Raw genomic sequence first — 27,393 nt, forward strand, 5'->3', positions numbered from 1 at the left:
TCTCAGCCTCCTGAGTAGCTGGGATGACAGGCATGTGCCACTATGCCCGGCTAATTTTTTTTCTATATATTTTTAGTTGGCCAATTAATTTCTTTCTATTTTTAGTAGAGACGGGGTCTTGCTCTTGCTCAGGCTGGTTTCGAACTCCTGACCTTGAGCGATCCGCCCGCCTCGGCCTCCTAGAGTGCTAGGATTATAGGCGTGAGCCACCCACTGCACCTGGCCTTTTCCCCACTTTTTAATTGGATTGTTGACTTTTGTATTCTAAAACATTATATACACTGGGTGTTATGAAATTAGCTCTTTGTGTGTGATAAATGTATTTTCCAGTTTGCCTTTTGACTTTTTTTTAATGGTGGGTTTATGTGTATATGTGTACATAGATGATTTCTGCTGACCTATGGGCAGAAAATAAGGACATATAGCAAAATGGCTTTAAATTTTCAACAGTAATCAAAAGACCACAAAATAGAAACACTACTTAATGGAAATGACTGTCTCTACAAGTTTTTCTTTCCTCCATTAAAATTACATTTATTAAAAAATTTACATACAGTATAATTCATCCTTTTTTGGTATACAATTCTATGTTTTAACAAATGCATATTCATATAACTACAATAAACGTACAGAAAATTTCCATATGAAAACAAATCCCTTGTGCTCCTCCCTTTGTAGTCAAGGAGTATCCCACTTTAACCCCTGGCATCCACTGATTTTTTTCCTCCATCCTTATTGTTTTGCTTTTCCTGAAAATCATATAAATGGAATCAAACAGTAAGTAGCCTTTTGAGTTTGGCTTTTTCTACTTAGCAAAATGCATTTAAGATTCGTCCAAGTTGTTGCATGTACATTTTATTACTTTTTATTGCTGAGTAGGATTCCATTGTATGGATATACTACAGTTTCTTTATGCACCAGTTGAAGGATATACTCAATTTTATGTTCCTGTATTGTTAGTGGTTTGTAGGTCTAGTAAAGGGCAGAGGTTTGATTTCCCACCTAATAGAAAGCAGTTCCTTCTGAAAAGTCCAGCTTAGAAGTATGTCCCTGGATAACATGTGCAAGAGGCTATACCAGGATAATTTACTTCTTGTCACTTAAACTATATTTAAAATCGCAGAGTTAATCCTAAGTAGGAAGTATATCGAAGGAATAGGAGTTTGTCCTGAGTATAGTCAGATGATATCCTCAGAGTAGATCTGACAAATATTTTGGAAGCCATGCCATTGGCAGAGTATTTTTAAAAATTTTAATTTAAAAAATACTAAAAACAGTAAAAATCACACGAAATCACACCAATTTAAAAAGTTTAGAAAGTGAAAGTCCCTTTTCAGCATACTCAATCTCACGTCCAAAAGGTCTACAATTTGGTATGTATATTTCCTAGCTTTTTCCTAAAGTTATTTAGAAATACCTATAAACACATACACCATACATATATCAATGTTTTTGCTTAAAAATGTATTTACTATACATATTTCTGCATCTTTTTAAAACTTAATATAAAATCTTAGACATGAGTACAAGTCATAATATATTCATAGATATGCTCCGCTATTTTGATGGCTGCATAGTATTCTACTAAATGGACATGCTGTAAGTTATATACCCATTTTCCTAGTGATGGATATTTGTGTTATATCCAATTTCCTACTTTTGTGACAGTTTTATTGATATATAATTCATATACTATACTTCACTTATTTTTTGTACCATTTATGGTCTTTAGTATATTCAGAGTTGTGAAATCGTCACAATTTTAGAACATTTTCATCAACCCCCAAAGAAACCCCATGTACTTCAGCTATTACCACTCACCCTTCCCATTCCCCCCACCCTTTCCCCCAGCCCTTAAGCAATCACTAATGAATTTTCTGTCCATATATATTTACCAATTCTGAACACTTCATATAAATGGAATCATATAATATATAGTCTTTTGTGACTGGCTTCTTTCACTGAGCATTTTTTTTTCTTTTGAGACAGAGTCTTGCTCTATTTGCCTGAGCTAGTAGCAGGGACTACAGGCAAGAGCCAACATCCCCAGCTAATTTTTTCTATTTTTTGTAGAGACGGGATCTTGCTCTTGCTCAGGCTGGTCTCTAGCTCCTGGCCTCAAGCGATCCTCCTGCCTCAGCCTACCAGAGAGAGTGCTAGGATGACAGGCATGAGCCACCATGCCTGGTCACACTGAGCATATTCTAAGGGTTCTTCTACATTATAGTATGTTCCAGTAGTGTTCACTGTTCTACTTTTTAGAAGAGTTTGTGAAAATTTTGTATTAATTTTTCTTTAAGGCCAGGCGTGGTGGCTCACGCCTGTAATCCTAGCACTCTGGGAGGCCGAGTCGGGCAGATTGCTCCAGGTCAGGAGTTCGAAACCAGCCTGAGCAAGAGTGAGACCCCATCTCTACTATAAATAGAAAGAAATTAATTGGCCAACTAATATATATAGAAAAAATTAGCCGGGCCTGGTGGCGCATGCCTGTAGTCCCAGCTACTTGGGAGGCTGAGGCAGGAGGATTGCTTGAGCCCAGGAGTTTGAGGTTGCTGTGAGCTAGGCTGAGGCCACAGCACTCACTCTAGCCTGGGCAACAAAGTGAGACTGTCTCAGAAAAAAAAATTTTTTTTTTCTTTAAAGGTTCAGTAGAATTCATCTAAGCCATATGAGCCTGGGCTTTTCTTTGTGGGTATTTTTTAAATTACTAATTTAACCTATTTGTTATAGGTCTATTCAAATTTTGTATTTCTTTTCAAATTGGTTTTGGTAGTGTCTTTGTAGGAATTTGTCCATTTCATCTATTTAATTTAATTTATTTAATTTAATGACATACAATTGTTCATAACAGGCCTTTATAATTCTTTTTGTTTCTACAAGGTCAGTAGTAAAGTTCCCTCCTTCATTTCTGATTCTAGTAATTTGAGTCTTGTTTTTTCTGGTCAATCTAGCAAAAGGTTTGTCAGTTTTTTTCATCTTTTTATAGAACCAACTTTTGGATTCATTGATTTTTCTTTATAATTTCTCTATATTCTCTTTATTTCTCATTTAGTCTTTTTTATTTCCTTCTTTCTGCTTGCTGTAGGTGTTGTTTGCTCTTCTTTTGACAGGGTCTTTAGGAATAAAGTGAGGTTATTGTTATGATATTTCTTCTTTTTAAGTACAGACATTTATACCTATAAATTTTCCTCTAAGTATTGCTTTAGATGCATTCCATAAGTTTTGGTATGTTGTAGCATCATTTTCATTCATCTCAAATGACTTTCTAATTTTACTTGTGATTTTTTCTTTGAAATGTTAGTCATGTAAAAGTGTATCTAATTTCTACATACTTGTGAGTTTCCCAACTTTCTGTTATTGATTTCAAACTTCATTCCATGTGGTCAGAGAACATGCTTTGCATGATTTCAGTCCACTTATATTTATTAAGGGTTGTTTCGTGGTTTACCTTATGGTCTCACCTAAAGATGTTTCATATTCACTTGAGAAGAATATATATTCTGATATTATTAGGTAGAATGTTCTATGGATATCTTTCAGATAAATTTTGACTTATAATATTATTTGAGTCCCTGTTTCCTTATCTTCTAGTAGTTCTATTATTGGAAATGGGGTATTAAATATTACAACTCTTTTTATAGACTTGTATATTTCTCTTTTCCTTTATATCAGTGTTTGCTTCATGTATTTTGGGGTCTTGTGGTTAGATGCATACTTATTTATAATTGTTACATCTTCCTTATGGATTGACACTTTTACCATTATAAAATATCACTCTTTATCTATAGTAATTTTTTTGGTTTTAAAATCTTTTTTTGTCTGATATTAGAATAGCCACTCCAGCTTTTTTATGGGTGCTGTTTGCATGATATATTTGTTTTCCATCCTTTTACTTTCAATCTCTTTATATTTAATATCTTCTAAAGTATGTCTCCAATAAATAGCATAAAGTTAAATCTTGTTTTTCTTCTAGTCTGACATTCTCTGCCTTTGATTTAATTGTTTAATTCATTCACATTTATTATTATTGATATTAGAAAATTTATGACTATAATTTTATTGTTTGTTTTCTATTTGTCTTAGGCTTTTTTGTTTATTTCTCCATTCCTCCTCCTGTTTTCTTTTACATTGAGTATTTTTTAGTGGGGCACTTAAATTTCTTTAATCATATTTTTATTTTTTTAAAGTTATTTCCTTAGTGGTTGCTCTAGGGCTTACCATATATACCTTAACAAAACTGAATAGGCTTCAGATATACTAACTTATATCCAATGATATATAAAAACTTTATTCCTATATAAACTCATTCCTTCCCCCCCTTTTGTGATATTATATATATTATCTCTATGTTATAAACCCAACATACATTATAATTATTATTTAATAAAATTTTGTGTCTTTAAAAGAAGCAGAGACAAAAAAAAAGAGCAAGTATGTATTTACAGATTTTTTATGTTAATCTTATTTCCCATTTCTTACTCACTCCATTTGTTCCTGTGGATCTGAGTTACCATCTAGAGTAACTTCTTTAGTATAATATAGCTTTGCTTCCACCTACCTCCTTTGTCCTGTTATTGACAAATATATTACATTTTATATGTCATAGGCCAAACAATGCATCTATATACATATTATTTTATACAACTGCTTTTTAAATTAGTTAAGAAAGAAAAATGCATAGATTGTCTTTGATAATTATATAATTATCTTTACCTGTGCTCTTTTTTATGTATGTTTAGATTCAAATTATTATCTGAGGTCACTTGCTTTCAGCCTGAAGAACTTCCTTTAGTATTTCCTATAAGTTAGGTCTGCCAGCAACAAATTCTCTCAGTTCTTGATTATGTGGGAATGTTTTATTTCACCTTTATTTTTAGAAACTAGCTTTATTGTATATATGATTCTTGGTTGACAGTTATTTTCTTTGAGCACTTTTAATATATTATCCTATTGCCACCACCATTGTTTCTGAAGAGAAAACAGCTGTAAATCATATTGGGGTTCCCTGAAAAGTGATAGTTCATTTTTATTTGGCATTTTTCTTATGATATGTGTATTTATGGATTTCTTTTTGTTTATACTACCTGGGATTTGCTGCGCTTCTGGGATATGTACGTTAATGTTTCTCACCAAATTTGGGGTGTTTATGGCCATTATTTCTAGGACTATTTTTCTGCTCCTTTCTTTTCTCTTCTCTTTCTGGAACTCCTGTTACACATATGTTAGAGTACTCAATGGTGTCTCAGAGGTCCTATATTCTGCTTGACTTTATTATTTAATTTTTCTGTTCCTCAGCCTGGATAATATCGTATCAGTTAATCCTCACAACCCAATGAGGTAAGTAGATTATTCTCACTTTATAGATGAGAAAACTGAGGCTAAGATTAAGTGACCTGCCAAGGTCATGGAGTACTAAATGTGGCTATGAGGTTCAAATATAGGTCTCGCTCCAAAGTTTGTATCATTTTCTCTATACTATGTTGTCTTTTTATTTTCCAGTAACCATAAACAAACAACTGGGGAATTTGACACTGGCTTCCTCTCTTCTAGAGAACTTTTTCTTCCACTTCTTTTTGATATTCTTTGCTAGTATGTTCCTCTTGTAAAATTCCTATATGTAGTATTTAACATATATTAAACACTTATTCAATGTTTATTGCTTTGAACTCAATGACTACTCAATGGTAGCTAGCTTAAATGGTCATGAGAATATCAATATTTTGATCTAAAATATTTCATTAGAAAAATATATAGCTTTTTGAAGGTTCTGATAACTTAGTGGGAAAGCATTCATTAAATATGTTGACTGACTTATGAAACTACCTGGTGTTACTGCTGATAATTCTGACTTAACAGCATTTGTTGATGCTTAAGCCTGGGGTCCTGATTTTTAATTTATTTGGTGGATAAAATTAGGGACAAGTGGGCTCTAGTGAATAAATATTTCAACATTTATTTAGTTTTTTAGGTCTGTATATAGGAGGCAGTCTTGGAAAGATTGCTACCTCTAGGGACAAATATTGAAGACCCTAGCAAAATTATAAGGATTTTGAAAAATCTCCAGTAATAATTTTTTGTAATTTTATCCTGAGAAAACAATACTTTTTGTATATTACACTTCATACTTAGTATATTATCTGTGCCATAGTTTTTGATTATAGAAATTGTTTTCTACCAATTCTCTCCAAAAGCTGAAGGGGACTGTCTCAATTACTTTTTTCTCTCTCAGTTAGTTTCTCCTCTTCAACTCCAAATAAATTGCTATCTGTACACAAATCCTTGATCCAAGATTCGGATTCAAGAAAGACCATCTAGGACCCACAATCTATATATATTCTAGCTACCACTGATTTCTGTAGTACCATCTGTAGCACATGGTATGAGAGAAGCAGCTTGGAGATCTGATTGTTGGTTTTTCTTCTTTCCAAACTCTATCACCAATATTTTCCCACGTAGTTTGTATCCATTTACTAGATGCAATGCTTGGCATGCTATCTCCTTATCTAAGAGAGAAAGAAAAAATATCAGTTTACATAGGGCTTAGTAATTCAATTCTATTCCAAGTCTAGTTTAGGTTATTTTGCCTTAGAGTTAAACATAAGTTATAAGGCCATATGGTATAGTTATTTGATTTTATAATCTTTTCTATAATCTCCAATATGTATAATTTAGAAAGATTAAATTAATGCTAAAAATAATCACAAAAAACCTCAAAATGGATGTTTGAGGGTAGCTCCTAATTCAAAGATATAGGTAAAGAAACATGGGTATAGACTGTATGGTAAAGAAGTCTAAGCTATTACTAATTATACACAAGCCTCTATCTTAGATAACAATTATAGGTATTGTGAGAACTGGATCATTTTCAAAATGGGTAACACAATGAAAGAAGTTATTGTTTTCTTTCTTTTTTTTTTTTTTTGCCCTATGCCTTGAGGACAATAGAAAGAAATTATTTTTTTCTTTGCTACTTTTTCTTTCAGTGGGAGAGTGGTTTTGAAAGCCCTTATTTGGATAAATAAGTTTAAGAACTCTTGTAGGCATATGGAAGCTTGAGGTATGAAATATATAGCATACAGCAGGAGTATGTACCTTATGGGTCTCAGTGCCTGGATGTAGAAAACAAGGAGGGGGTGGATTATGGCCAGAATTGTGTGGAATCATAAGTAAACAATGTCTTTAGACTGAATCAATTTTTGTTTCACATGTATATACTATAAATTTTCAAAAGTATAGAGTTGCTGTTTTGACTAGTAAAACAGCTAATACATTTAAAAATATTTAGTTTATAAAGCTTTTTATTATGTATTTTTTCAATTAATGGAGATTACGTGGGAGGTCCACTAAATATTTTTTAAATTTAAAAGGGGTTCTAGTACTTGAAAAGATTGAAAACCACTGGTGTAGAGGATTTACAAACCGTCAGTAAGATAGGAAAGATGGTACAAGACTGTACAAAAGCAGTGGAGGGGAGTTTGGCAGTACTTGTGTGTAAAACCAATTGCCTGTATATCAATTAGTAGGCTGTTTAGCAATAATGATAGTTTAGGGACAATGAGAGTTACAGATCCTATCCAGCCTTCCCACCAAAAAGATATTATTTTGTTTAGCACAGAAACTGAAATTCCTACATTATTCTTCCCTTTGGCTTAGAACACAGAAGCCACACATTAACATGCAAACAATATTTAGAAGAATGTATCATCCACTAATTATGAATTAGTATATTAGCTTGCACTCACTTAGTCCTAAAGGAATAGGGCATAAGGCAAATATGTGTGTTTCGATCAGAATACCAACATATCAATTAATGAGTAATCTAATTATAACTTACATTAGAAATACTATTGTCAGCAAATGGAAAGACTTTGGTAGGGTAAGAAGGAACTGCCAAGACTGGAGAAAACTGAGGACACTAGGGTACAGTGGTCATGCACTTTCAATGGAGGAGAGGAAACACAGAAAGGGAGACAGAATAACACTAAAAACATATTTTACTTACTTTCCTTCTTCTCATGTGCTGTGGGTAAATCAAAGGACTATATCTAAATTAGAGAGGTTATTGGTAGTCTCTTAGTGAACTGAGGCTGCAACTGAGTAATTATCTACATGAAGCTACTTACTGGAAAAGGTGATGAAAGCCTGCCCCCTCATTCGTCCAGTCATTAGTCGGAATTCAACTGGAGGTCCTTTTTTCTCCTGGAATCGAGCGAACAATGAGACCAGATCTTTTTCAGTCACCTGCGGGCTAAGGTTCTTCAGGTATAACACCTAATACAAATTGAAGACCAAAAGAAATATCACATAACAGAGGTAAGGCAACTCTTTCATTATGGTTAGAATTAGTTTATTTCAGATAAAAATGGTGGATTGAACATACTGATTTAATTTCACTCCATCCAGAAAACTTCCTAAAACTATGGGAACTTAATAAAAAACACACACAAATGAACAAGGTAAGGAGGCAATAGCAATACTACTCAGGAAGCTGGAAAACAACTGGATGATTAGGAACCAACTCAGCACATTCAAGAAAGCTATGAAATCTTAAACTAGCAGTGGGGAAAGCCAAGAACCTACCCAATCGCCACTTAAGAATCCTCAAAATAGTTTAGGAAATGATAGCTTCAGGTACCACTGGAAATACATGTGAAGGGATGGGGTTAAAATAAGGTGGGTAAGCTGAAGGTTATTTAAAAACCTAATTTGATTTTTAAATACCCTCCTCCACAATATGCTACTGGGTAAAGGCAACTCGCCAATCCTAGTAGAATACTGGAGGTTCATTGTCAGAAGATGGAAAGTGCCATACAGAGTTGAAGATATGAATACTGTTTCTCAAAGCAAGGAGACTAAGAGAAAGAATGCACACTTAATGCTAAGGTCCTCCCAAACCTTTTCTACCACTTGGCTCCTAGAATGTTCTTATCCTTCTAAGAGAGAGTTTGGACAGTCTTCTTTGGGGACACTGATAGCCCCTAGAGGAAAGATATGAAAATATTGACTTGGGATTGGGAATTCCTCCAACAAATGGCCCAGCCACACCATTTTAAAGTGAAGCTAAAAATCAACAAGGGCCACTCATGTACTCAAAACCTCCAATCATCTTTTTACTCTCTAATAATAAAGTTGAGCATGGACTATTAGGCACCTGAGGAAAGCCTCTAATGTGAAAGACCGAGAACAAACAAAAAAGAAAGCAAATGATTTAACTAATATCCTCAGAAAAATAAGAGAAACTATTCTATTTATTAAGAATGGGATGCTATAAAAATTCAAGAGAACAAAAAGAGCTCTTATGTGTGACTGAACTTAAGTTGTCATAAGTTTAAAACAGATTGTTATAAATATAGGATGTTTTATGTATGCCCTGTGGTAGCCACAAAGAAAATACCTATAGACAATATGCAGAGAAAAATGAGACAGAAATCAAAGCATGCCACTACAAAAAAAATAATGAACCACAAAGGAATATAGCTAAAAGGGAAGGAGAGACCAAAAGAGCTATAAGACAGACAGAAAACAATTAATAAATGGTAGTAGTAAGTCCTTTGCCATCAATAATTACCTTAAATATAAATAGATTAAACTCTCCAAAAGACACAGAGTGGCTGAATGGATAAAATAGACAAGATCCAACTCTATATTGTCTAAAAGAGACTCTCTTTAGATCTAAGGACACACATAATCTGAAAGTGAAAGAACAGAAAGATATTCCATGCAAAAGGTAACCAAAAGTGAAAAGGGGTAGCCATACTTACATCAGACAAAATAGACTTTAAGTAAAAAAAAAAACTGTCACAAGGGACAAAGAAGGACATTATATAATGATAAAAGGGTCAATTCACCAGGAAGATATAACAATTATAAATATATATGCATCTAACATCAGAACACCTAAATATACGAAACAAACAATAATAGAACTTAAGGGAGATATAGATAGCATCATTATAATAGTAGGAAATTTTAATACCCTACTTTCAATAAAGGATAGAACATCCATACATAAGATCAATAAAGAAACAGAGGACTTAAACAACACTACAGACCAAATGGACTTAACAGACATATACAGAACATTCTATACAACAGCAACAGTATATACATTCTTATTAAGTGCATATGGAACATTCTCCAGGATAGATTACACATTGGGTCACAAAAGAAGTCTTAACAAATTAAAAAAAAAGAGTGAAATAAAACTAAGTATCTTTTCAGACCACAATAGAATAAAAACAGAAATCAATTAAGAAAATGGGAAAATTACAAATATGTAGAAATTAAACAACACACTCTTAAACAACCAAAGGGTCAAAGAAGAAATAAAAGGGATATTAGGAAATATATTGAGACAAATGAAAACAAAAATACAACACACCAAAACTTATGGGATGCAAAAAAAGCAGTACTAACAGGGAATTTTATAGCAATAGTAACTATATTTAAAAAAGAAGATCCCAAATAAACAACTTAACTCTACACCTCAAGGAAGTAAAAAAAAGAAGAATCAACTAAGACCAAAGTTAGGAAAAGGAAGGAAATAATAAAGATTACAGCAGAAATAAATAAAATAGAGAATAGAAAAAAATAGAAAAAACAATAAAACTAAGATCTGGTTTTGTTGAAAAGATCAAAAAGATTAACAAACCTTTAGTTAGACTAAGAAAAAAAGAGGATTCAAATAAACAAAATCAGAAACAGAAGAAGAGACACTACAACTAATGCCACAGAATTAAAAAGGATTATAAGAAAGTACTATGAAAAATTATACATCAACAAGTTGAATAACCTAGAAGAAATGGATAAACTCCTAGAAACATATAATCTACCAAGATTGAATCATGGAAAATAGACATAGAAAATCAAAACACACCAGTAATGAGTAAGGAAATTGAAACCATAATGATGTCTCATTTTCACTCCAGTTAGGATAACAAAAAATTATCAAAAAGACAAAAAATAACTAATGCTGGTGAGGTTATAGAGAAAAGGGAATTCTTATATATTGTTGGTGGGAATATAAACTAGTATAGCCACTATGAAGAACAGTATGACGGTTCCTCAAAAAACTACAAATAGAATTACCATATGATCCATAAATCCCACTACTGGACATTTATTCAAAGGAAAGAAAATCAGTATATCGAAGAGACATCTGTATGCCCATTTATAATAGCAGCAGCACTATCACATATATTATTACATAACTATATTATTATATAGTTATTATATATTATATAACTATACTATTATTATATTATGTAACTATTATTATATTATTGTTAACTGTAATTATCCTACAGTTATACTGAACACTGTTTATGGATTAGAAGACTTAATATTAAGATATCCATACTATTCAAAGTGATTAATGCATCTCTATCAAAGTCAAATAGCCAAAAGCCAAAACAATTTTGAGAAAGAACAAAGCTAGAGGATGCACACTTCCTTATTTCACAATATATTACAAAGCTACAGCAATCATAACTGTATTATACTGGCATAAAACCAGACACATACATAGGTCAATGGAACCGAATACAGAGCCCAGAAATACATCTATGCATCTACAGTCAAGTAATCTTCTATAAATAAGTATGCCAAGAACATATAATAAGAAAAAGATAATCTCTTCAACTTTATTTTTTAAGAATAGTTTTAGATTTATAGAAAAGTTGAGAAGATAGTATAGAGAGCTGCCATATACTCCCCAGTTTCCAGCTATTGATATCTTATATCTTACATTTGTTACAATTAATGAATGAATATTGATACATTATTATTAGCTAAAGCCCATAGTTTATTTAGATTTCCTTAGTTTTTACGCAATGTCCTTTTCCTGTTCCAGGATCCCATGCAGGTTACCACATTACATTTAGTTGTCATGTATCTTTAAGCTCTTCTTGGTTATATCGGTTTGTCAGACTTTCCTTGTTTTTAATGATCTTGACAGTTTTGAAGAGTACTGGTCAGGTATTTTGTAGGATGCCCAATACTAGAATTTTTATGGCATTTTTCTCATGGTTAGACTGGGGTTATAGATTATTGGGAAGAAGACTACAGTGTTTTGAAAAGTACAGCTGTGATCACATCATATTAAGCATACATATAGTCAACATGATTTATAACTGCTGATGTCGTCCTTGATCACCTAGTTGAGGTAGGGTTTATCAGGTTTCTCCACTGTAAAGTTATTCTTTTTTTTTCTGCATTCTCATACTGTACTCTTTTGGAAAGGAGTTACTATAAGCAGCTCAAAACTAAAGAATGGGGAGTTATGCTCTCCTTCCTCGAGGTAGAGTATCTACATAAATTATATGCAATTGTTTTTTATGGGAGATTTATCTCTTCTCCATTTATTTACTCAATCATTTATTTACATCACTTGGACTTACAGACAATTATCCTATACTTTGAATTATTATTCAAGATTAATTTATTTAGTTTGTTGCACAAGTTGTTCCAGCTTTGGTCATTGGAACTTCTTTCATGTGGCTTCTATGTTTCTTTGATATGCCCACAATGTCAAAGAACAACATAATAATTTTATTTTTTAGCACTTTCTTACTTTGTGGTACAATAAGATACAGAAGGCTCATCTTGTATATTTCCTGTTCCAGTATTAGAAGCAGCCATTTCTCCAAGGAACTTTCGTTCCTTTTATTAGAGAATCGTATTAGAAACCAAGATCTGGATGCTGAGCAAGTTATTTGCTACTTGGGTGTCCTTTCATTTGAGCCCTATCCAGCTGACAGAGCAAAAAATATGTTTATACTAATCCATATATATAACATATAAACATTTCTATATGGAACCAGTCATATCTATAGTAAGTTAAACAGTTGTTCATACTGATGTCTCCAACTCTATACCATTACCACATGGATCAATCTAGCTTCCTCCCTTTACTTATCTACAAATTCCAACAGTGAGAAACCTGGCTCCCACCATCTGTCATCCATTTACTTAATTGTTCCACTCCATTATGCATGTATAGCAATATCAGAATAGTTAACCAGTACCCCCATGGAACACAACCTTATCAACAGTGCCTATGTGCATTTGCATTTGCCTTCAGTCTTCCAGACTTCACACATGTCCAAATATATGTAGGTCAGCATGTTTTCCTCCATCCCTTCAATGAAGTTGTTTTATGTATTTATTTATTTATTTATTTTTTATTTCGGCATATTATGGGGGTACAGATTTTAAGGTTTCAATAAATGCCCTTCCCCCCCCTCCCCCCACAAGTCTGAGTCTCCAGCATGACCATCCCTCAGATGGTGCGCATATCACTTGTTATGTATGTATATACCCGCCCCCCCTCCCCAATACCCTATTACTATAGTACCTATGTGTCCACTTAGGTGCTACTCAGTTAACACCAGTTTGCTGGAGAATATATCTGGTGCTTGTTTTTCCATTCTTGGGATACTTCACTTAGTAATATGGGTTCCAGCTCTAACCAGGAGAATATAAGATGTGCTATATCACCGTTGTTTCTTAGAGCTGAATAGTACTCCATGGTATACATATACCACATTTTATTAATCCATTCTTGGATTGATGGGCACTTGGGCTGTTTCCACAGCCTTGCGATTATGAATTGTGCTGCTATAAACATTCGAGTGCAGGTGTCTTTTTTGTAGAGTGTCATTGGATCATTTGGGTAGATGCCCAGCAATGGGATTGCTGGATCAAATGGTAGATTCAGTTGTATCGCTTTAAGGTATCTCCATATTGCTTTCCATACAGGTTGAACTAGTTTGCAGTCCCACCAGCAGTGTAGGAGTGTTCCTCTCTCTCCACATCCACGCCAGCATTTGTTATTTGGAGACTTTTTGATAAAGGCCATTCTCACTGGAGTTAAGTGATATCTCATTGTTTTGATTTGCATTTCCCTGATGATTAGGGATGGTGAGCATTTTTTCATATGTTTGTTGGCCATTCTTCTGTCTTCTTTAGAAAAGTTTCTGTTCAAGTCCTTTGCCCACTTTTTAATAGGGTTATTTGATTTTTTCTTGCTGATTTTCGTGAGTTCTAAGTATATTCTAGTTATCAGCCCTTTATTGGATACGTAGGATGCAAAAATTTTCTCCCATTCTGTAGGTTGTCTGTTTACTTTCATGACTGTTTCTTTGGCTGTGCAGAAGCTTTGTAGTTTCATCATGTCCCATTTAGTGAAGAAAGTGGATAGCCACACTCCAGCGATCTGCACTTCCACGAGACCAGCTTTGCAAGCCTGCAGATATCCAACAGGAAACGGAGGGATAAGACCATCTACAGCCTAAAGCAAAGGTGAACCGATCATTCTTCCGCAAAACTCGGGGATTCGGAGGCACACATCAGGGAGGGAGCGAGGCGCGGCTTAAGCCGCTGCCGGCGGGCAGTGGCGCCAGCCCTAACTGGCGCTGAGAAACACCCCTTCCTACACCAAGCTCCACTCCCACGTAGGCCGGGAGGTGCCTGAAGTTGGTGAGAAGTTATGTATTTATTATAGTTATATTCTCTTTTCACAGTCTGCATTCTTTCCTGGGGTTCCCCAACCTCCTAAATGATTTCTTAATATTTGTATACAGTAAGGGTTATTCTTAGTGCTATTTGGTTTTATAGGTTTTGACAAATGCATGTCTTACTTCCACCATTACAGCATCACACAGAATAATTTTACTGCCCTAAAAATCCCTGTGCTTCACCTATTTCTCCTTTCCCCATTTCCCTCAAACTCTTGGCAACCATTTATCATTTTACTGTCTCCGTCGTTTTTCCTTTTCCAGAATGTCATATAATGAAATCATACAATATGTAGTCTTTCCATATCACCTTCCTTCACTTATTAATATGCATCTAAAGTTCTTTTATGTCTTTTTGTAGCTTGATGGTTCATTTCATTTCATTGCAGAATTATATTCCATTGCGTAGATCTATCACAGGTGAATGTATCCATTTGCCTACTGGAGGATACCTTGACTACTTCCAATTTTTGGCAATTACAAATAAAGTTACTATGAACATGCATGCTTTTGTGTGAACATAGGTTTTTTTCAAATCAAGTTGGTAAATAACTAGGAGTGCAGTTTTTGGATTGTGCATTCAGCTTTATAAGAGACTGCCAAACTGTCTTCCAAAGAGGTCGTATCATTTTGTATTCCCATCAGCAATGAATAAGAGGTTCCTGTTGCTCTGTATCCTGAACCCGATTTGGTATTGTCAGTTTTACTGTGGATTTTAACCATCTTTGTAGGTGTATAATGGTATCTCATTGTTTCATTTTGCAATTCTCTTATGAAAATAATGATGAGCTTCTTTTCATATGCTTATTTGCCATGTATATATCTTCTTTGGTGAGGTGTCTGTTCTTATCTTTTACGCATTTTTAAAATGGTTTGTTCATTTTATTACTGTTGAGTTTTAGGAGGTCTTTGTGTATTTTGGATACAAGTCCTTTATTAGACATATGTTTTGCAAATATTTTTTCCAGTCTGTAGCTTGTTTTTTGATTCTCTTAAAGGTATCTTTTACATAGCAGAAATTGATATTTTTATCAAAGGTCTGATTATCAGTTGTTTCTTACATAAATTGTGCTTTTGGTGTTACATCTGATAAATGTATCATCAACCACAAGGTCACTTAGATTTTCTCCTGTTTTCTTCTAGAAGTTTTATACTATTGTGTTTTATATTTAGGTCCATGATCCATTTTCAGTTAATTTTTGTGAAGGATATATGGTTTTTGTCTAGATTTATTTTTTTGCATGTGGATATTCAGTTGTTCTAGCACCATTTGTTGAAAGACTGTCCTTTCTCTATTGAATTGCCTTTGCTCCCTTGTCAAAGATCAGTTCACTATATTTGTGTGGATCTAATCCTGGGGTCCTTATTCTGTTCCATTGATCTATGTGTCTTTTTTTCCCCCACCACCACACCACACTACTTAATTATAGTAAGTCTTAAAGTTGGATAGTATCAGTCCTCCAACTTTGTTCTTCTTTTTCAGTATTGTGTTAGATATTCTGTGTCTTTTTGTCTTTCCATATAAACTTAGAATCAGTTTGTTAATATCTACAAAATAGCTTGGCTGGATTTTGTTGGGATTGTGTGGAATCTACAGATTAATTCAGGTAAAACTGATATCTTAACAACATTAAGTCTTTTAATCCAGGAAACAAAATATCTCTGAATTTGTTTAGATATTCTTTAATTTTTCTTTCCACACAAGTATTTCACTCCATTGTCTTCTTGCTTGTATGGTTTCTGATGAGAAGTCTGTTGTAATTCTTATCTTTGTTCCCAGATAAGTAGTGTTTTCTCTGTTTTCAAAATTTTTCATTGTCTTTCTGTAGTCTGAACATGATATGGTTATGTATAGTTTTTGGCATTTATTATGCTTGGTGTTTTCTGAGCTTCCTGGATCCGTGGCTTGTTGTCTATCATTAATTTTGGAATATTCTCAGCCATTATTACTTCAAATATTCCCTCCTATTTCTTGTCTTCTTTTGGTATTTCAGTAAGGTATATGTTACACCCTTTGAAATCATCTTCTACTTCTTAGTCTCTTCAATTTTTTACTGTCTTTTTTCTCTTTGTATTTCAGCTTGGGAAGTTTCTATCACCATGTCTTCAAGCTTACTGATTCCTTCCTTGGCTGTTTCCAACCTACTGATGAGCCTATCAAAGGCATTCTTCATTTGTTACCCTTTTTTTTTTTTTTTAATTTCTAGCATCTCCTTTTGATTCTTTCTTAGAGTTTCTATCTCTCGGTTTGCATTAACCATCTGGACTTGCATGTTGTTTACTTTACTAGTAGACTCCTTAGTATATTAATTATGGTTATTTTAAATTCCCTGATAATTCTAAAACCTGTGTCATATCTCAGTTTGGTTGTAATGCTTGTTTTATCTCTTCAGACTGTTGTTTTTCTTTTAGCATGCCTTGTAATTTTTTTGTTGAAAGCTGGACATGATCTATCAAGTAATAGGAATTGAGCCAAAAAGGCCATTAGTGTGAGGTTTTATGTTAATCTGGCCAGGAGTTGGGCTGTGCTTAATGTTTGCTCTAGCTGTAGGTGTCAAAGGTTTTAATTTCTTCTAATGTCTTTTTGTCTCCCTTGTTTCCTTTGGGTTTCCTTAAAAAACTGTATAAATAGAGTCTGCACCTTGTAGGTCTTTCAGCTGTAATTCAGTTATAATAACGAAGGCTTGTTGATGTGGCAGCTAGGTGTGGGAGAAGGGGAGGCATTCTGTAATACTATGACTAAGTCTCAACCTTTTAGTGTGCCTGTCTGTCTGTCTGTCTGTCTGTCTCTCTCTCTCTCTCTCTCGATAGGAAGGCTAGAAGAGCCTGGAGTAGAATATGGCTTTGGTAAAGTTGTTTTCCTTGCTGGGTAGCCCTTTGCTATGTAGAAAGTTCTAAATATACTTCAAAATGATTACTTTTCCTCTTCCCATGCCAGAAACAAGAGATTTTTTTTTCTTAGCTCTTTAGCTTGAGAACCTGCTGGGGTTCCTAGAAGTAAAAGTCCTTCATGATTGCAGCCCCCAGGAGTTTTGTCACTCCCACACTAGTCTATACTCTGCCTCCAGCAATTTGTCAAAGTTACTGCATAAGTGATCCTACCAGTTTATAGCTCCAGCAGATCCTACCAGTTTATAGCACCCTCAAACTCCTGTGCTCAAGTGACCCTCCTGCTTCAGCCTCCTGAGTAGCCAGGACTATAGGCAAGTGCCACCATCCCTGGCTAATTTTTATTTATTTATTTATTTTGGTAGAGATGGGGCTCTCACTATGTTGCCCAGGCTCGTCTCAAACTCCTGGCCTCAAGCAATCCTCTTGCCTCAGCCTCCTAAGGTGCTGGGATTATAGGTGTGAGCCACCATGCCCACCTTGCCAAAATATTCTTGAAAGTGGTTGTACTCATTTACAGTCCCCCTGGCAGTTTATTAGTGTTCTTATTGTCCCATATGTTCACCAATACTTGGCATTGTTAGGGCCTTAAATACACACCAACATCCTGAGTGTTAAATGGTATATATTATTGTGGTTTTATTTTGTATTTCCTTGATTACTAGTGAGATTTCTTAAGTTTATTGGCCATTTATGTTTTTACCTCTGTAAATTGTCTGTTTGTACCTTCTGCCCATTTTTATTGGGTTGTTTGTGTTTTTCTTATTGATTTGTAGGGAAGGATTTCTTTAAAATGACTCAAAAAGCACAAACTATTGAATGAAATAATGATAATTTGATAACTTTAAAATGAAAGACTTATACTCAACAAAAGACATCAGAAACTATGTTAAAAGGTAAACTACCCACCCACTGGGAGAAGATATTTGCTAGATAAATAGCAAGGATTTATACCCAGAATTTTAAAATATAAATAAATATGAAAAACAAATATGATCAAACAATGGGCAAAGGAATGGAACAGGTAACTCATAGAGTGTTGCTGAATGGCTAAAAAATGCATGAATACATGTGTAAACTCACTGGAAATCAGGAACATGCAAATTCAAACAATGACATATGTTTTCAAACATTTTCATCTGGCAAAATAAAGAATTTAATACTCCAAAGTTTTGGCAAGAATGTGAAAAGAATCTCTAAACCCTGCTCATTGGAAGTTGAAGATATACATACCCTATACACAGTGATTCCACTTTGAGGTATATAACCCAGAAGACTGATTCTTAAAATGTTACTCTCAGACTAGTAGCATCAGCATCTCTTGGGAACTTGCTGGAAATGCAAATTCTCAGGCCCCAATCCAGGTCTATTGAGTCAAAAATTCCAGGAGTAGAGCCCAGCATGTGATTAATAAGTCCTCTAGGTGACTCTGATGCACACTAACATTTGAGAACCACTGTAACAGAGTGACACTTTCCCAACATTTTTTACTGAGATCTACAGGAAGAATTAAAACCTGCATTATGGCCCATACACATCTCTCTCACACATATAGACACACATAAAATAAAAAATTTAAGAAATAGTAATCACTCTAACTGTATGGAATGCATTTTGATATTTCTATTCTATTCCAGTTTGTTTCATCAAAAAAAATCTGCTAGTTTTAAACTTCTGACTGTAACCTAAGTTTGAAAAACACTGTCCTAGATAAACTCTTGCATATGTGCAACAAGATATATGTACAATAATATTTGTTGCAGAATTATCTGTAATAGCAAAATAATGAAAAGGACAAATCTTTAGGAAAATGGATAAATAAATATTGGTCTATTCCTACAATGGAATACTATATACTTCCTTTATATCATTTGAAACAAATTTCAAAAATTTTATGTATATTGAGTCAAAAAAACAAGTTATAGAAGGATACGTAGAATATACGATCTATATAGTTTTAAAATGTATAAAACTGTATCTTTTAAAAATGTACAGTTATATAGTAAAAAACATAAAAATGTGTGTGGGAATGGTAAATAGTGAATTCAGGATAGTGGTTACATCTGGAAAGGAGAAAAGAGAATGGGATTGGTGAGGGATACATTTAAGTCTTCAGGTATATCTATAATGCTTTATTCTTTTAACTAAAACATAGAAACTATTGGGAATTAAAGATTGGTAAAGACTAGCTGAGTATACAGGTGTTTGTTATATTATTTTATATAACTTTTGGTATATTAGTTAACATTTCATAATAAAAAGTAAATAAAAATCAAGCTACCCTTGAACTAATAGCAAGAATATATCAGAAATTCAATCATTCAAAGGAAACTATTTTAATATCCTTCTTCTACAATGGTTTTTTTAAAAAATTTAGGGACAGTTAGAAACTATTTAAATTAGATACAACAAAGTGTATGCTCCAGGGGCTTGTGTTGCCTCTTTGGGTAACATGGTAATGAAGAATTTTCCATTCCAGATGTAACATATAGCATGAATGTGAAATAATGATTTGATCAATAAAACAAGGACTATTTACAATATTACTTGGTTACATGTTTTCCAATTTCTCAAAGCTTAGAGGACCTGTGCTTTTACTTTGCTCCTTTGCTAATAGCAACTTAAGTCATATGTCATATGAAAGCCAGCTGGATCATTCTGAAGAAAAAGCTCATGTGTTAATAGTAAATCCTACTCAGAAGCAGGCAGTCAATTTATTTATTGACTAATTCCAAAGGCACCATGGCTACCAGCTATGATAGTCCTATGAATACTACTTGATTATTACTAGCCTAGGAAATTAGAGGTTACTTTTCCTTCAATTCAGGGCTTCTACTAGGTATAGGCTAGAGTCTCATCAAGACTTCTTTAATATTCTAAGGGTAGTTTAGGATCTTAGAAAGCACAAAGAACATTACAGGAAATATGCTACTTATATAGTATGCAGAGAAGGAATAATCAAGGTCAAGGATAAACACAATCACTGTGCCTATGTCACGACTCTTTGGTATAATCAAAGTTAATTTAAAAGTATTAATTTAGGTAGAGGTAAATAAAAGTGAAAACAACCCATGTTGTTTTTCTTGGTTTGGCCTATACCTTGTTTGGCTCCCCTGGATTATATGAAGAAAACATAGGAATTTTTCGGATCTCTTCCTCTGACAAACGATTTCTCTGGATCTCATCTTCTGGGACAAATTCTACTGGCTGCGTCAGCTTCTTAGGCCCAGTCCAACACTGCTCAGGTGAATAATCAATAACTTTTGCCACATGGAGACTGGGACCTTTACCCTGTGCTGCCTGCTTTCCCTCGTCCTGGAGTAATGGCGGGTTCTCAGCTGTGCCACTATCACCCACTGATGTAGCTGAGACCAGTGAGTGGGAAGCAAAGGGTTCACCTCTCATAAGTTGGAACTCTTCAAGACGTTTTTTCATTATCATCTCTTGGTAAAAACTTTCCAGGTTGTTCATGGGATCACCTTTGTTCTTCTTTTGGGTTTCATCTGGATCAAGACAAAGAGACAGGGAAGTTCTACAACGCCTACCAATACAATCTTTGACAAATTAATAAAAATTAAATTCTAGATCTCAGAGATAGAAACTCTGCTAGGGCAGGTCTTTATAACCTGTGACAAATGACAACAGTATATAGCTATCTTATTACACTGCATCTCAAGCAAGGCCAGAACTATGGTGAGGCAAGTGAGGCACCTAAGACTCAGGGTCATGCAAGTATATGCAACTCTAACTGATAAGGATGTTTTAAAAATATAATCAGTGTGGCATTATATATTTCACAAAATTAATAATTCCTTATCATCTAATACCAAGTTCATATTCACATTGCCCTGATTATCTCAAAGATATTGTTTTACATTTGGTTATTTGATTTAGGATCTAAACCAGCCTTTGGCTAATATATTTCTTAAGTATTTTTTATTTTAAAACAGTACCTCTTCCCTCCCACCCCTCTAGCTCATTTCCCTCCCATCCATTGATTTGTTAGAGAAGCTACATTTATTCTATGAACACATGAATTTGATGAATTATTTCTCGATGAGTGTTGTTTAACTTGTTCCTTTAATCCCCTCTATTTCTTGGCAGTTAAATCTAGAACTATGCCATCTAATACAGTAGCCACTGGTCACATGTGTCCATTTAAATTAATTTTAAAGTATCAGTTCCTCAGCCAAACTTATCACATTTCAAGTACTCAACAGCCATATATGTGGCTAGTGGATACCATATTGGACAGATAGAAAAAAACTATTTACATCATTGCAGAAAGTGGCATTGGACAGTGCTGATCTAGAGGTTTGATCAGATGTAAGTTCAATATTTTCAGGCAAGAATCTTTCATAGAAAGATGTGTATTTCTTATTGCATCATGTCATAAGCCATATAAATGTTTGGTGGTCCCATTTTTAGATGATGCTGAAATTGATCAGTGGAGTCAGTTGGTGTTACTTTCATCCCTCCATTAAGTTTGCCCATTCACCTTTCACCGAATGAGTTTTATATCCATTGATGATCATTGCTTAGATCTATTAATTTATTAAGAGTTATAAAATGGGGTTTTCCTAATTTTATTATTTCTTTTTTATTTATTATCTGGAATTCTATAATGAACTTACCATCATCAACTATTTGGTTTCCTAAAATGCAGTTCATACAGGAAAGGCAGGATAAATGCTTGATTCTTTCCATTATTTACCAATTATGAGAGTAATAAGTTGGTACCTTAGAAATGTCCAATGGTGACCAAATATTTTCATATATTTCACGTGTGTCAATTAAATGTAGTCAATATTCTTTTTAGTGGCTAAATTATCCTACTTAGGACCTTCAAATAGGCTCCTGTATTGCTTCTTGGTCTTCTGGCACAGCAAGATATCCCAAGCTCATCTTGCATACTTCCTAACCCAAACCTAGAATATTTCTCCAAGGACCCCTGGTTCCTTTTAGTGGGAAGTGGTATTTAGAAACAACAGTGTGTTGCTAGGTGTGCTCATTTCTGTTGAGTTGTTGCTTCTCGGCATTTTCAGTGGATAAAGTTAGGACATTTTTTAAGAGAAAAATAAATAATGAGTTCATATGGGTATTTCCAATTCGAATTTAAGATCACAAGGTTTTTATTTAAATTCCTTGATTTTGGACTTATATCTCTTTCTGTATGCTTAAAATAACATTAGCAAAATTATTTATTAGCTTCTTCCTAAAATATACTTACAGAATTTTAAATGTTAACAATACTAATATGACCATCAATAATAAAACTACTAAATACAGTTGTATATTTCCTTGCAGTTATGTCTGTCCTTAGATTATATTTCATTAGAAATATACAAATATTGTTGTAAATTCACTATAAGTAATTGTTTTCTCAGTGTGGTTATGCTACCAACTTTATATATCATTAGGTTCATTTACTACAGGTAGTTTTTGAATTTTAGGGATTATTTTACCTTTTTGATTAAATTTTTTACTTTGCAAAACATTTACATCAATCTAAGGTAAAAATTGTTATACAGTACCTTCACAGATGTCTCACTTCCATCTCTGTTCCCTTTATCCCCTTCCCTTCCTTCCTCATAAATAATATTTTTATTATGTTTTGGCTTATGGTTTTATTATTTCTTTTTTGAAAATATAAGCAAACAGGCACACACACACACACACACACAATTCATTAGTTATACCCCTCTCCTACATAAAGTAACTTACTATAAGCACTGTTCTACAACTTACTTTTTTGTACTGAATAATATATCCTGGAGATAATTCCATATTAATGTGTAGAGCTCTTCCTCTTGCGTCTGCAAAGTACTCCATTGTGTGGATATACCACAGTTTATACAACTATTCCCTTACTGATACACATTGGTCTTGTATCCAATCTTATGTTGTTATGAATAATACCCTGACAGACAGCCTTCTGCACACAGGATTTGGTATTTTTCCAGTATATTTTTGAAACAGCTTTTAAGAAGTGGAATTGCTGATACAAAAGGTAAATATATATGTAATTTTTCTATATACTATTAAATTTCACTCTGTAGGAGTTATACTATTCTGTATTTCCACCAGCAAGGCACAGTAGTAGTGATGGAAGTATTTCTTAAGCCACAAAAAGAGGCCAGGTGTGGTGGCTCAAGCCTGTAATCCTATCACTCTGGGAGGCTGAGGTGGGAGGATTGCTTGAGCCCAAGAGTTCAAGACTGGCCTAAGCAAGAGTGAGAACCTGTCTCTACTAAAAATAGAAAAAATTAGCCAGGTGTGGTGGTGTGCGCCTGTAGTCTCAGCTACTCAGGAGGCTGAGGCAAGAAGATCGCTTTAGCTCAGGAGTTTGAGGTTGCCGTGAGCTAGGCTGACCACATGGCACTCTAGCCTGGGCAACAGAGTGGGACTACATCTCAAAAAAGAAAAGATACAAAAAGCACTAATCTTTAAGGAAAAGACTGATAAATTCAACTATATTAAAATTAAGAACTTCTATTCATTAAAATGTCATAAAGAGATGGAAAAGAAAAGTCAAAGAATAGAAAAAGTCATTTGCTACACAAAAAACTATTACAGAACTTCAATCCAGAATATACTCCTATAAATTAAAGAAAAAGATAGATGACCATTAGGAAAATTGGCAAAATATTGAAGAGATGTCTCAAAAAAGAATATACATAGCTAACAAATATATGCAAAAGTGCTCAACCATTAGAATTCAGGGAAATGCAATTTAGGAAGGGAAGAGATACTGCTAGAAAACTGACATATTGACAAAAATTAAAAAGAATGCTAATATCACATGTCAGTGAGATTGAAGAGCAGCTAGTACCCTCACATATTGCTGGTGGGAATGTATAGCCACAGTGCTAATCAGTATGACATTATTTACTAATGGTGAATATATGTTCAACATACAACCCATCAATTCTACTCCCACATATATACCTTAGGAAAATTTAGACATATATGTATGAGGACATTATAAGAAGAATTTTCAGATCAGTGCTATTTATAATTGCCTGGAACTAGCAAAAATACAAATGTCTATCTAAGAAGAATTATAAAATTCAGATAAATTTCTATAATGAAATACTATATCCCATAAGTAGCAAATTTCAGCTGTAGTCCAAGTAGATGAAAATACTAACATATTCACTCAAAAATACTTATTCAGTGACTATTTTGAGCCAGGCATTATTATGGGTTCTTGGGATACATCAATAAATAAAGAGCTGTACCTTCACAGAACTAAGTAGATTACATAGTATGTTAGAAGGTTATGAATGCTATCAAAAAGAAAAAAATACAGTAAGGTAAGATTGAAAGAACTATGAGGTAGTAGTGATGATGGTTACAATTTTAATATTGGTCTGAAAAGGTCTCATTGAGAAGGTGACATTTGAGTGAAGACCTGAAGAAAGTAAGAGCATATATCATGCTGATATTAGAGCAAGGGCCCAAGGTGGGAGTATGTTTCAAAAAATTTAACAAGACTGAAATCATAAAAAGTATGTTCTCTAACTACAATGAACTTACATTAGTGATCCACTATTGTAAGAAATATGGAAAAACACAAATACACGGAAACTGAACAACATAATTCTACATAACTCATAGGTCAAATAACTCACAAAGGAAAATTTGAAAATTTAAAAATATTTTGACCTGGATGAAAATGAAAACACAACATATCAAAATTTATGGATGCAGCTAAAACATTGCTGTATCAATATGAGAAAAATCTATAGCTTTAAATGTCTGTTTCAGAAAAGAAGAATGGTTTCAAATTTGTAACCTGAGCTTCTAAGTTAGGAAACTATAAAAAGAGTAAACTAAACACAAAGCAAGGAGACCAAGAAAAAAAAAAAAACTAATGAAGATTAAGCAATAATCTTTTCTTGTGACAGAAAACAGAAAAATAGGAGGGAGGAACATGGCAGAGTAAAGGTAACCCCCCGGATTCCTGCTCCCAGAGAAAGAGACATAGATCTTGGTCTCCTACGGGTAAGTGGATCTCCCCCTCACAAGAACAGCATCGTGAATCTGCAGAGGTTCAGCGCGGGACACTCAAAAATGGAAAAAACAAGGTGATAGGGAGATAAGATTGCATTCTCCGGAGAGTGCAAAACAAACAACAGAGCATAGAGCGTGGGAGGGCGCCGGCTCGCTGGGCCAGGGGGTGAAGTGGGATCAGACCCACAGGACAACCTCTTACTTCCCCATTGACCTCCACACTCACCCACCTAGAGACCTGTCTGAAGTTGGTGCGAAATCGCAACAGGAGAAGTGGGTGCTGTAGAGTGCGGTCATTAGTGGAAAGCACTGTGAACTGCCCCGGAGCCCCATGCTAGGACGGCACCAAGTAGGGAGGAAACCAGACTGAGCTGATATGGGAGGCAGTTAGATATTTTGCCTCTGGTAACCAGTGGGGCCAGTCCTACAGAGCTGTTCACTAAGTCAGAGACTCTAAGCTGGAACTGCCTCAGGGCAAATAAGCCTGCCAAGGGTAGGTCAGTAAGAGTGAGAACTATGGCTGAACAGGCATGAGTTGGTAGGAAGGCAGCATAGAGGAGGCAAGGGGGCGTACTGATGACCCAGACCCCCAACCCAGCACCTTCCACCTCATAAACAGTCGTCCCCAGTGCTGATACCCTGCAAGTGGGCAAGTGGTCGCCATTGAGGGGGTCCACAGCCCAGACACCGTGGTGTGATACAGTGCGGTGGCCAGATCCCCTACTCCAACCTACAGACTCTCCTGACAAATTCCACTGTTACACAATTTGCAATCGGCTGGCCAGGCCTGGCTCGATCAACGAATTACTGAGAAGACTAACGCCAAGGGGAGTTACAGCCACCGGGGCGCTGGGATGCAGGGCAGACTGGGGAGCTACCTCCTCCCTCTAGCTTGCATCTCTCATGCCGGAAGTGGTAGGCTCCACCCCTGGAGGAAGGGTGAGACAAGAAAAACCACTCTCCCCCTGATCTAGGATGAATCCGCTGGGCCTGTGCACAGATCAAAAGTGGGCAGTCAAATGACTTTGCTTTCCAGAATAGTTTGGGTCACCCAGTTGATCAAAACACGGGGGCTGGATCTCCTCCCCCAGTCAGCAGCCAACAGTCAGGACCATGGTCAAGGAACAAATCCCCTGTAAGTGGCCACAATAGGCTCCTTGAGTAACCCCTCACATCAGGGGTAGCCTCCCAAGTGTGGTGGAAGAGCTCCCCCCAGTGGCAGATCAAGAAACCATAGAAGAGAGGACCCATGTGTACCATCCAAAAAAAATCAGCTGATCCAGATGGGGAGGACTCAGTGAAAGAATTCTGTAACTATGAAGAATCAAACTGAAAACACTCCCCCAAAGAGATACACCATCTCTCAAGAAATGCATACTAACCAAACCCAAAACACTAAAATGACAGAAGAATTCCAAAATTGGATTTTAAGAAAGCTCAACGATATGCAAGAAAAAATGGATAACCAACACAAAGAAACCACAAAGAAAATTCAAGACTTAGAATAAAAATTCACTAAGGAAATCGAGATCTTAAAGAAAAATCAATCCGATCTCCTGGAAATGAGGAATTTATTCAGGGAAATATAAAACACAGTGGAAAGCCTCAAAAATAGGGTGGACCAAACAGAAGAAAGAATCTCACACACTGAAGATAACACCTTCAAATCAAATAAGTTAATCACAGAGATAGAACAGAAAAATAAGACACATGAGCAAAGATTACAAGAATCATAGGATCATGCGAAGAAATATAACCTGCAGCTCCTCTGGATTCTAGAGAAGGAGGAAGAAAAAACACAAAGGTTGGATAAGCTATTTGAAGATATAATTGAGGAAAATTTCCCAGGTCTGGTCAATAACTTAAACCTTCAAATCCAAGAGGCACAAAGGACCCCTGGGAGATACCATGCAAACAGGAAAACACCATGACACGTAGTTATCAAACTGGCCAAATTATCAACAAAAGAGAC

General features: G+C 34.9%; 1 protein-coding gene across 2 annotated transcripts in view; it reads right to left on the reverse strand.

The window, feature by feature from the left end:
* Positions 1–507: 507 nt before the first annotated feature.
* Positions 508–27,393, reverse strand: part of RBM41 (RNA binding motif protein 41) — a 57,726-nt gene continuing 30,840 nt past the window's right edge. For both annotated transcript variants that reach the window (XM_012751004.2, XM_012750994.3), the window contains 3 exons: positions 20,505–20,908; positions 8,124–8,271; positions 508–6,503 (listed from right to left, as the gene is read on the reverse strand). In XM_012751004.2, the coding sequence (XP_012606458.1) occupies positions 6,337–6,503; positions 8,124–8,271; positions 20,505–20,908 (719 nt within the window). In that variant the 3' untranslated portion in view covers positions 508–6,336. The remainder of the gene's footprint in view (positions 6,504–8,123; positions 8,272–20,504; positions 20,909–27,393) is intronic.

This window comes from Microcebus murinus, chromosome X (genome assembly GCF_040939455.1).
Source record: "Microcebus murinus isolate Inina chromosome X, M.murinus_Inina_mat1.0, whole genome shotgun sequence".
NCBI classification, from domain to species: Eukaryota; Metazoa; Chordata; class Mammalia; order Primates; family Cheirogaleidae; genus Microcebus; species Microcebus murinus.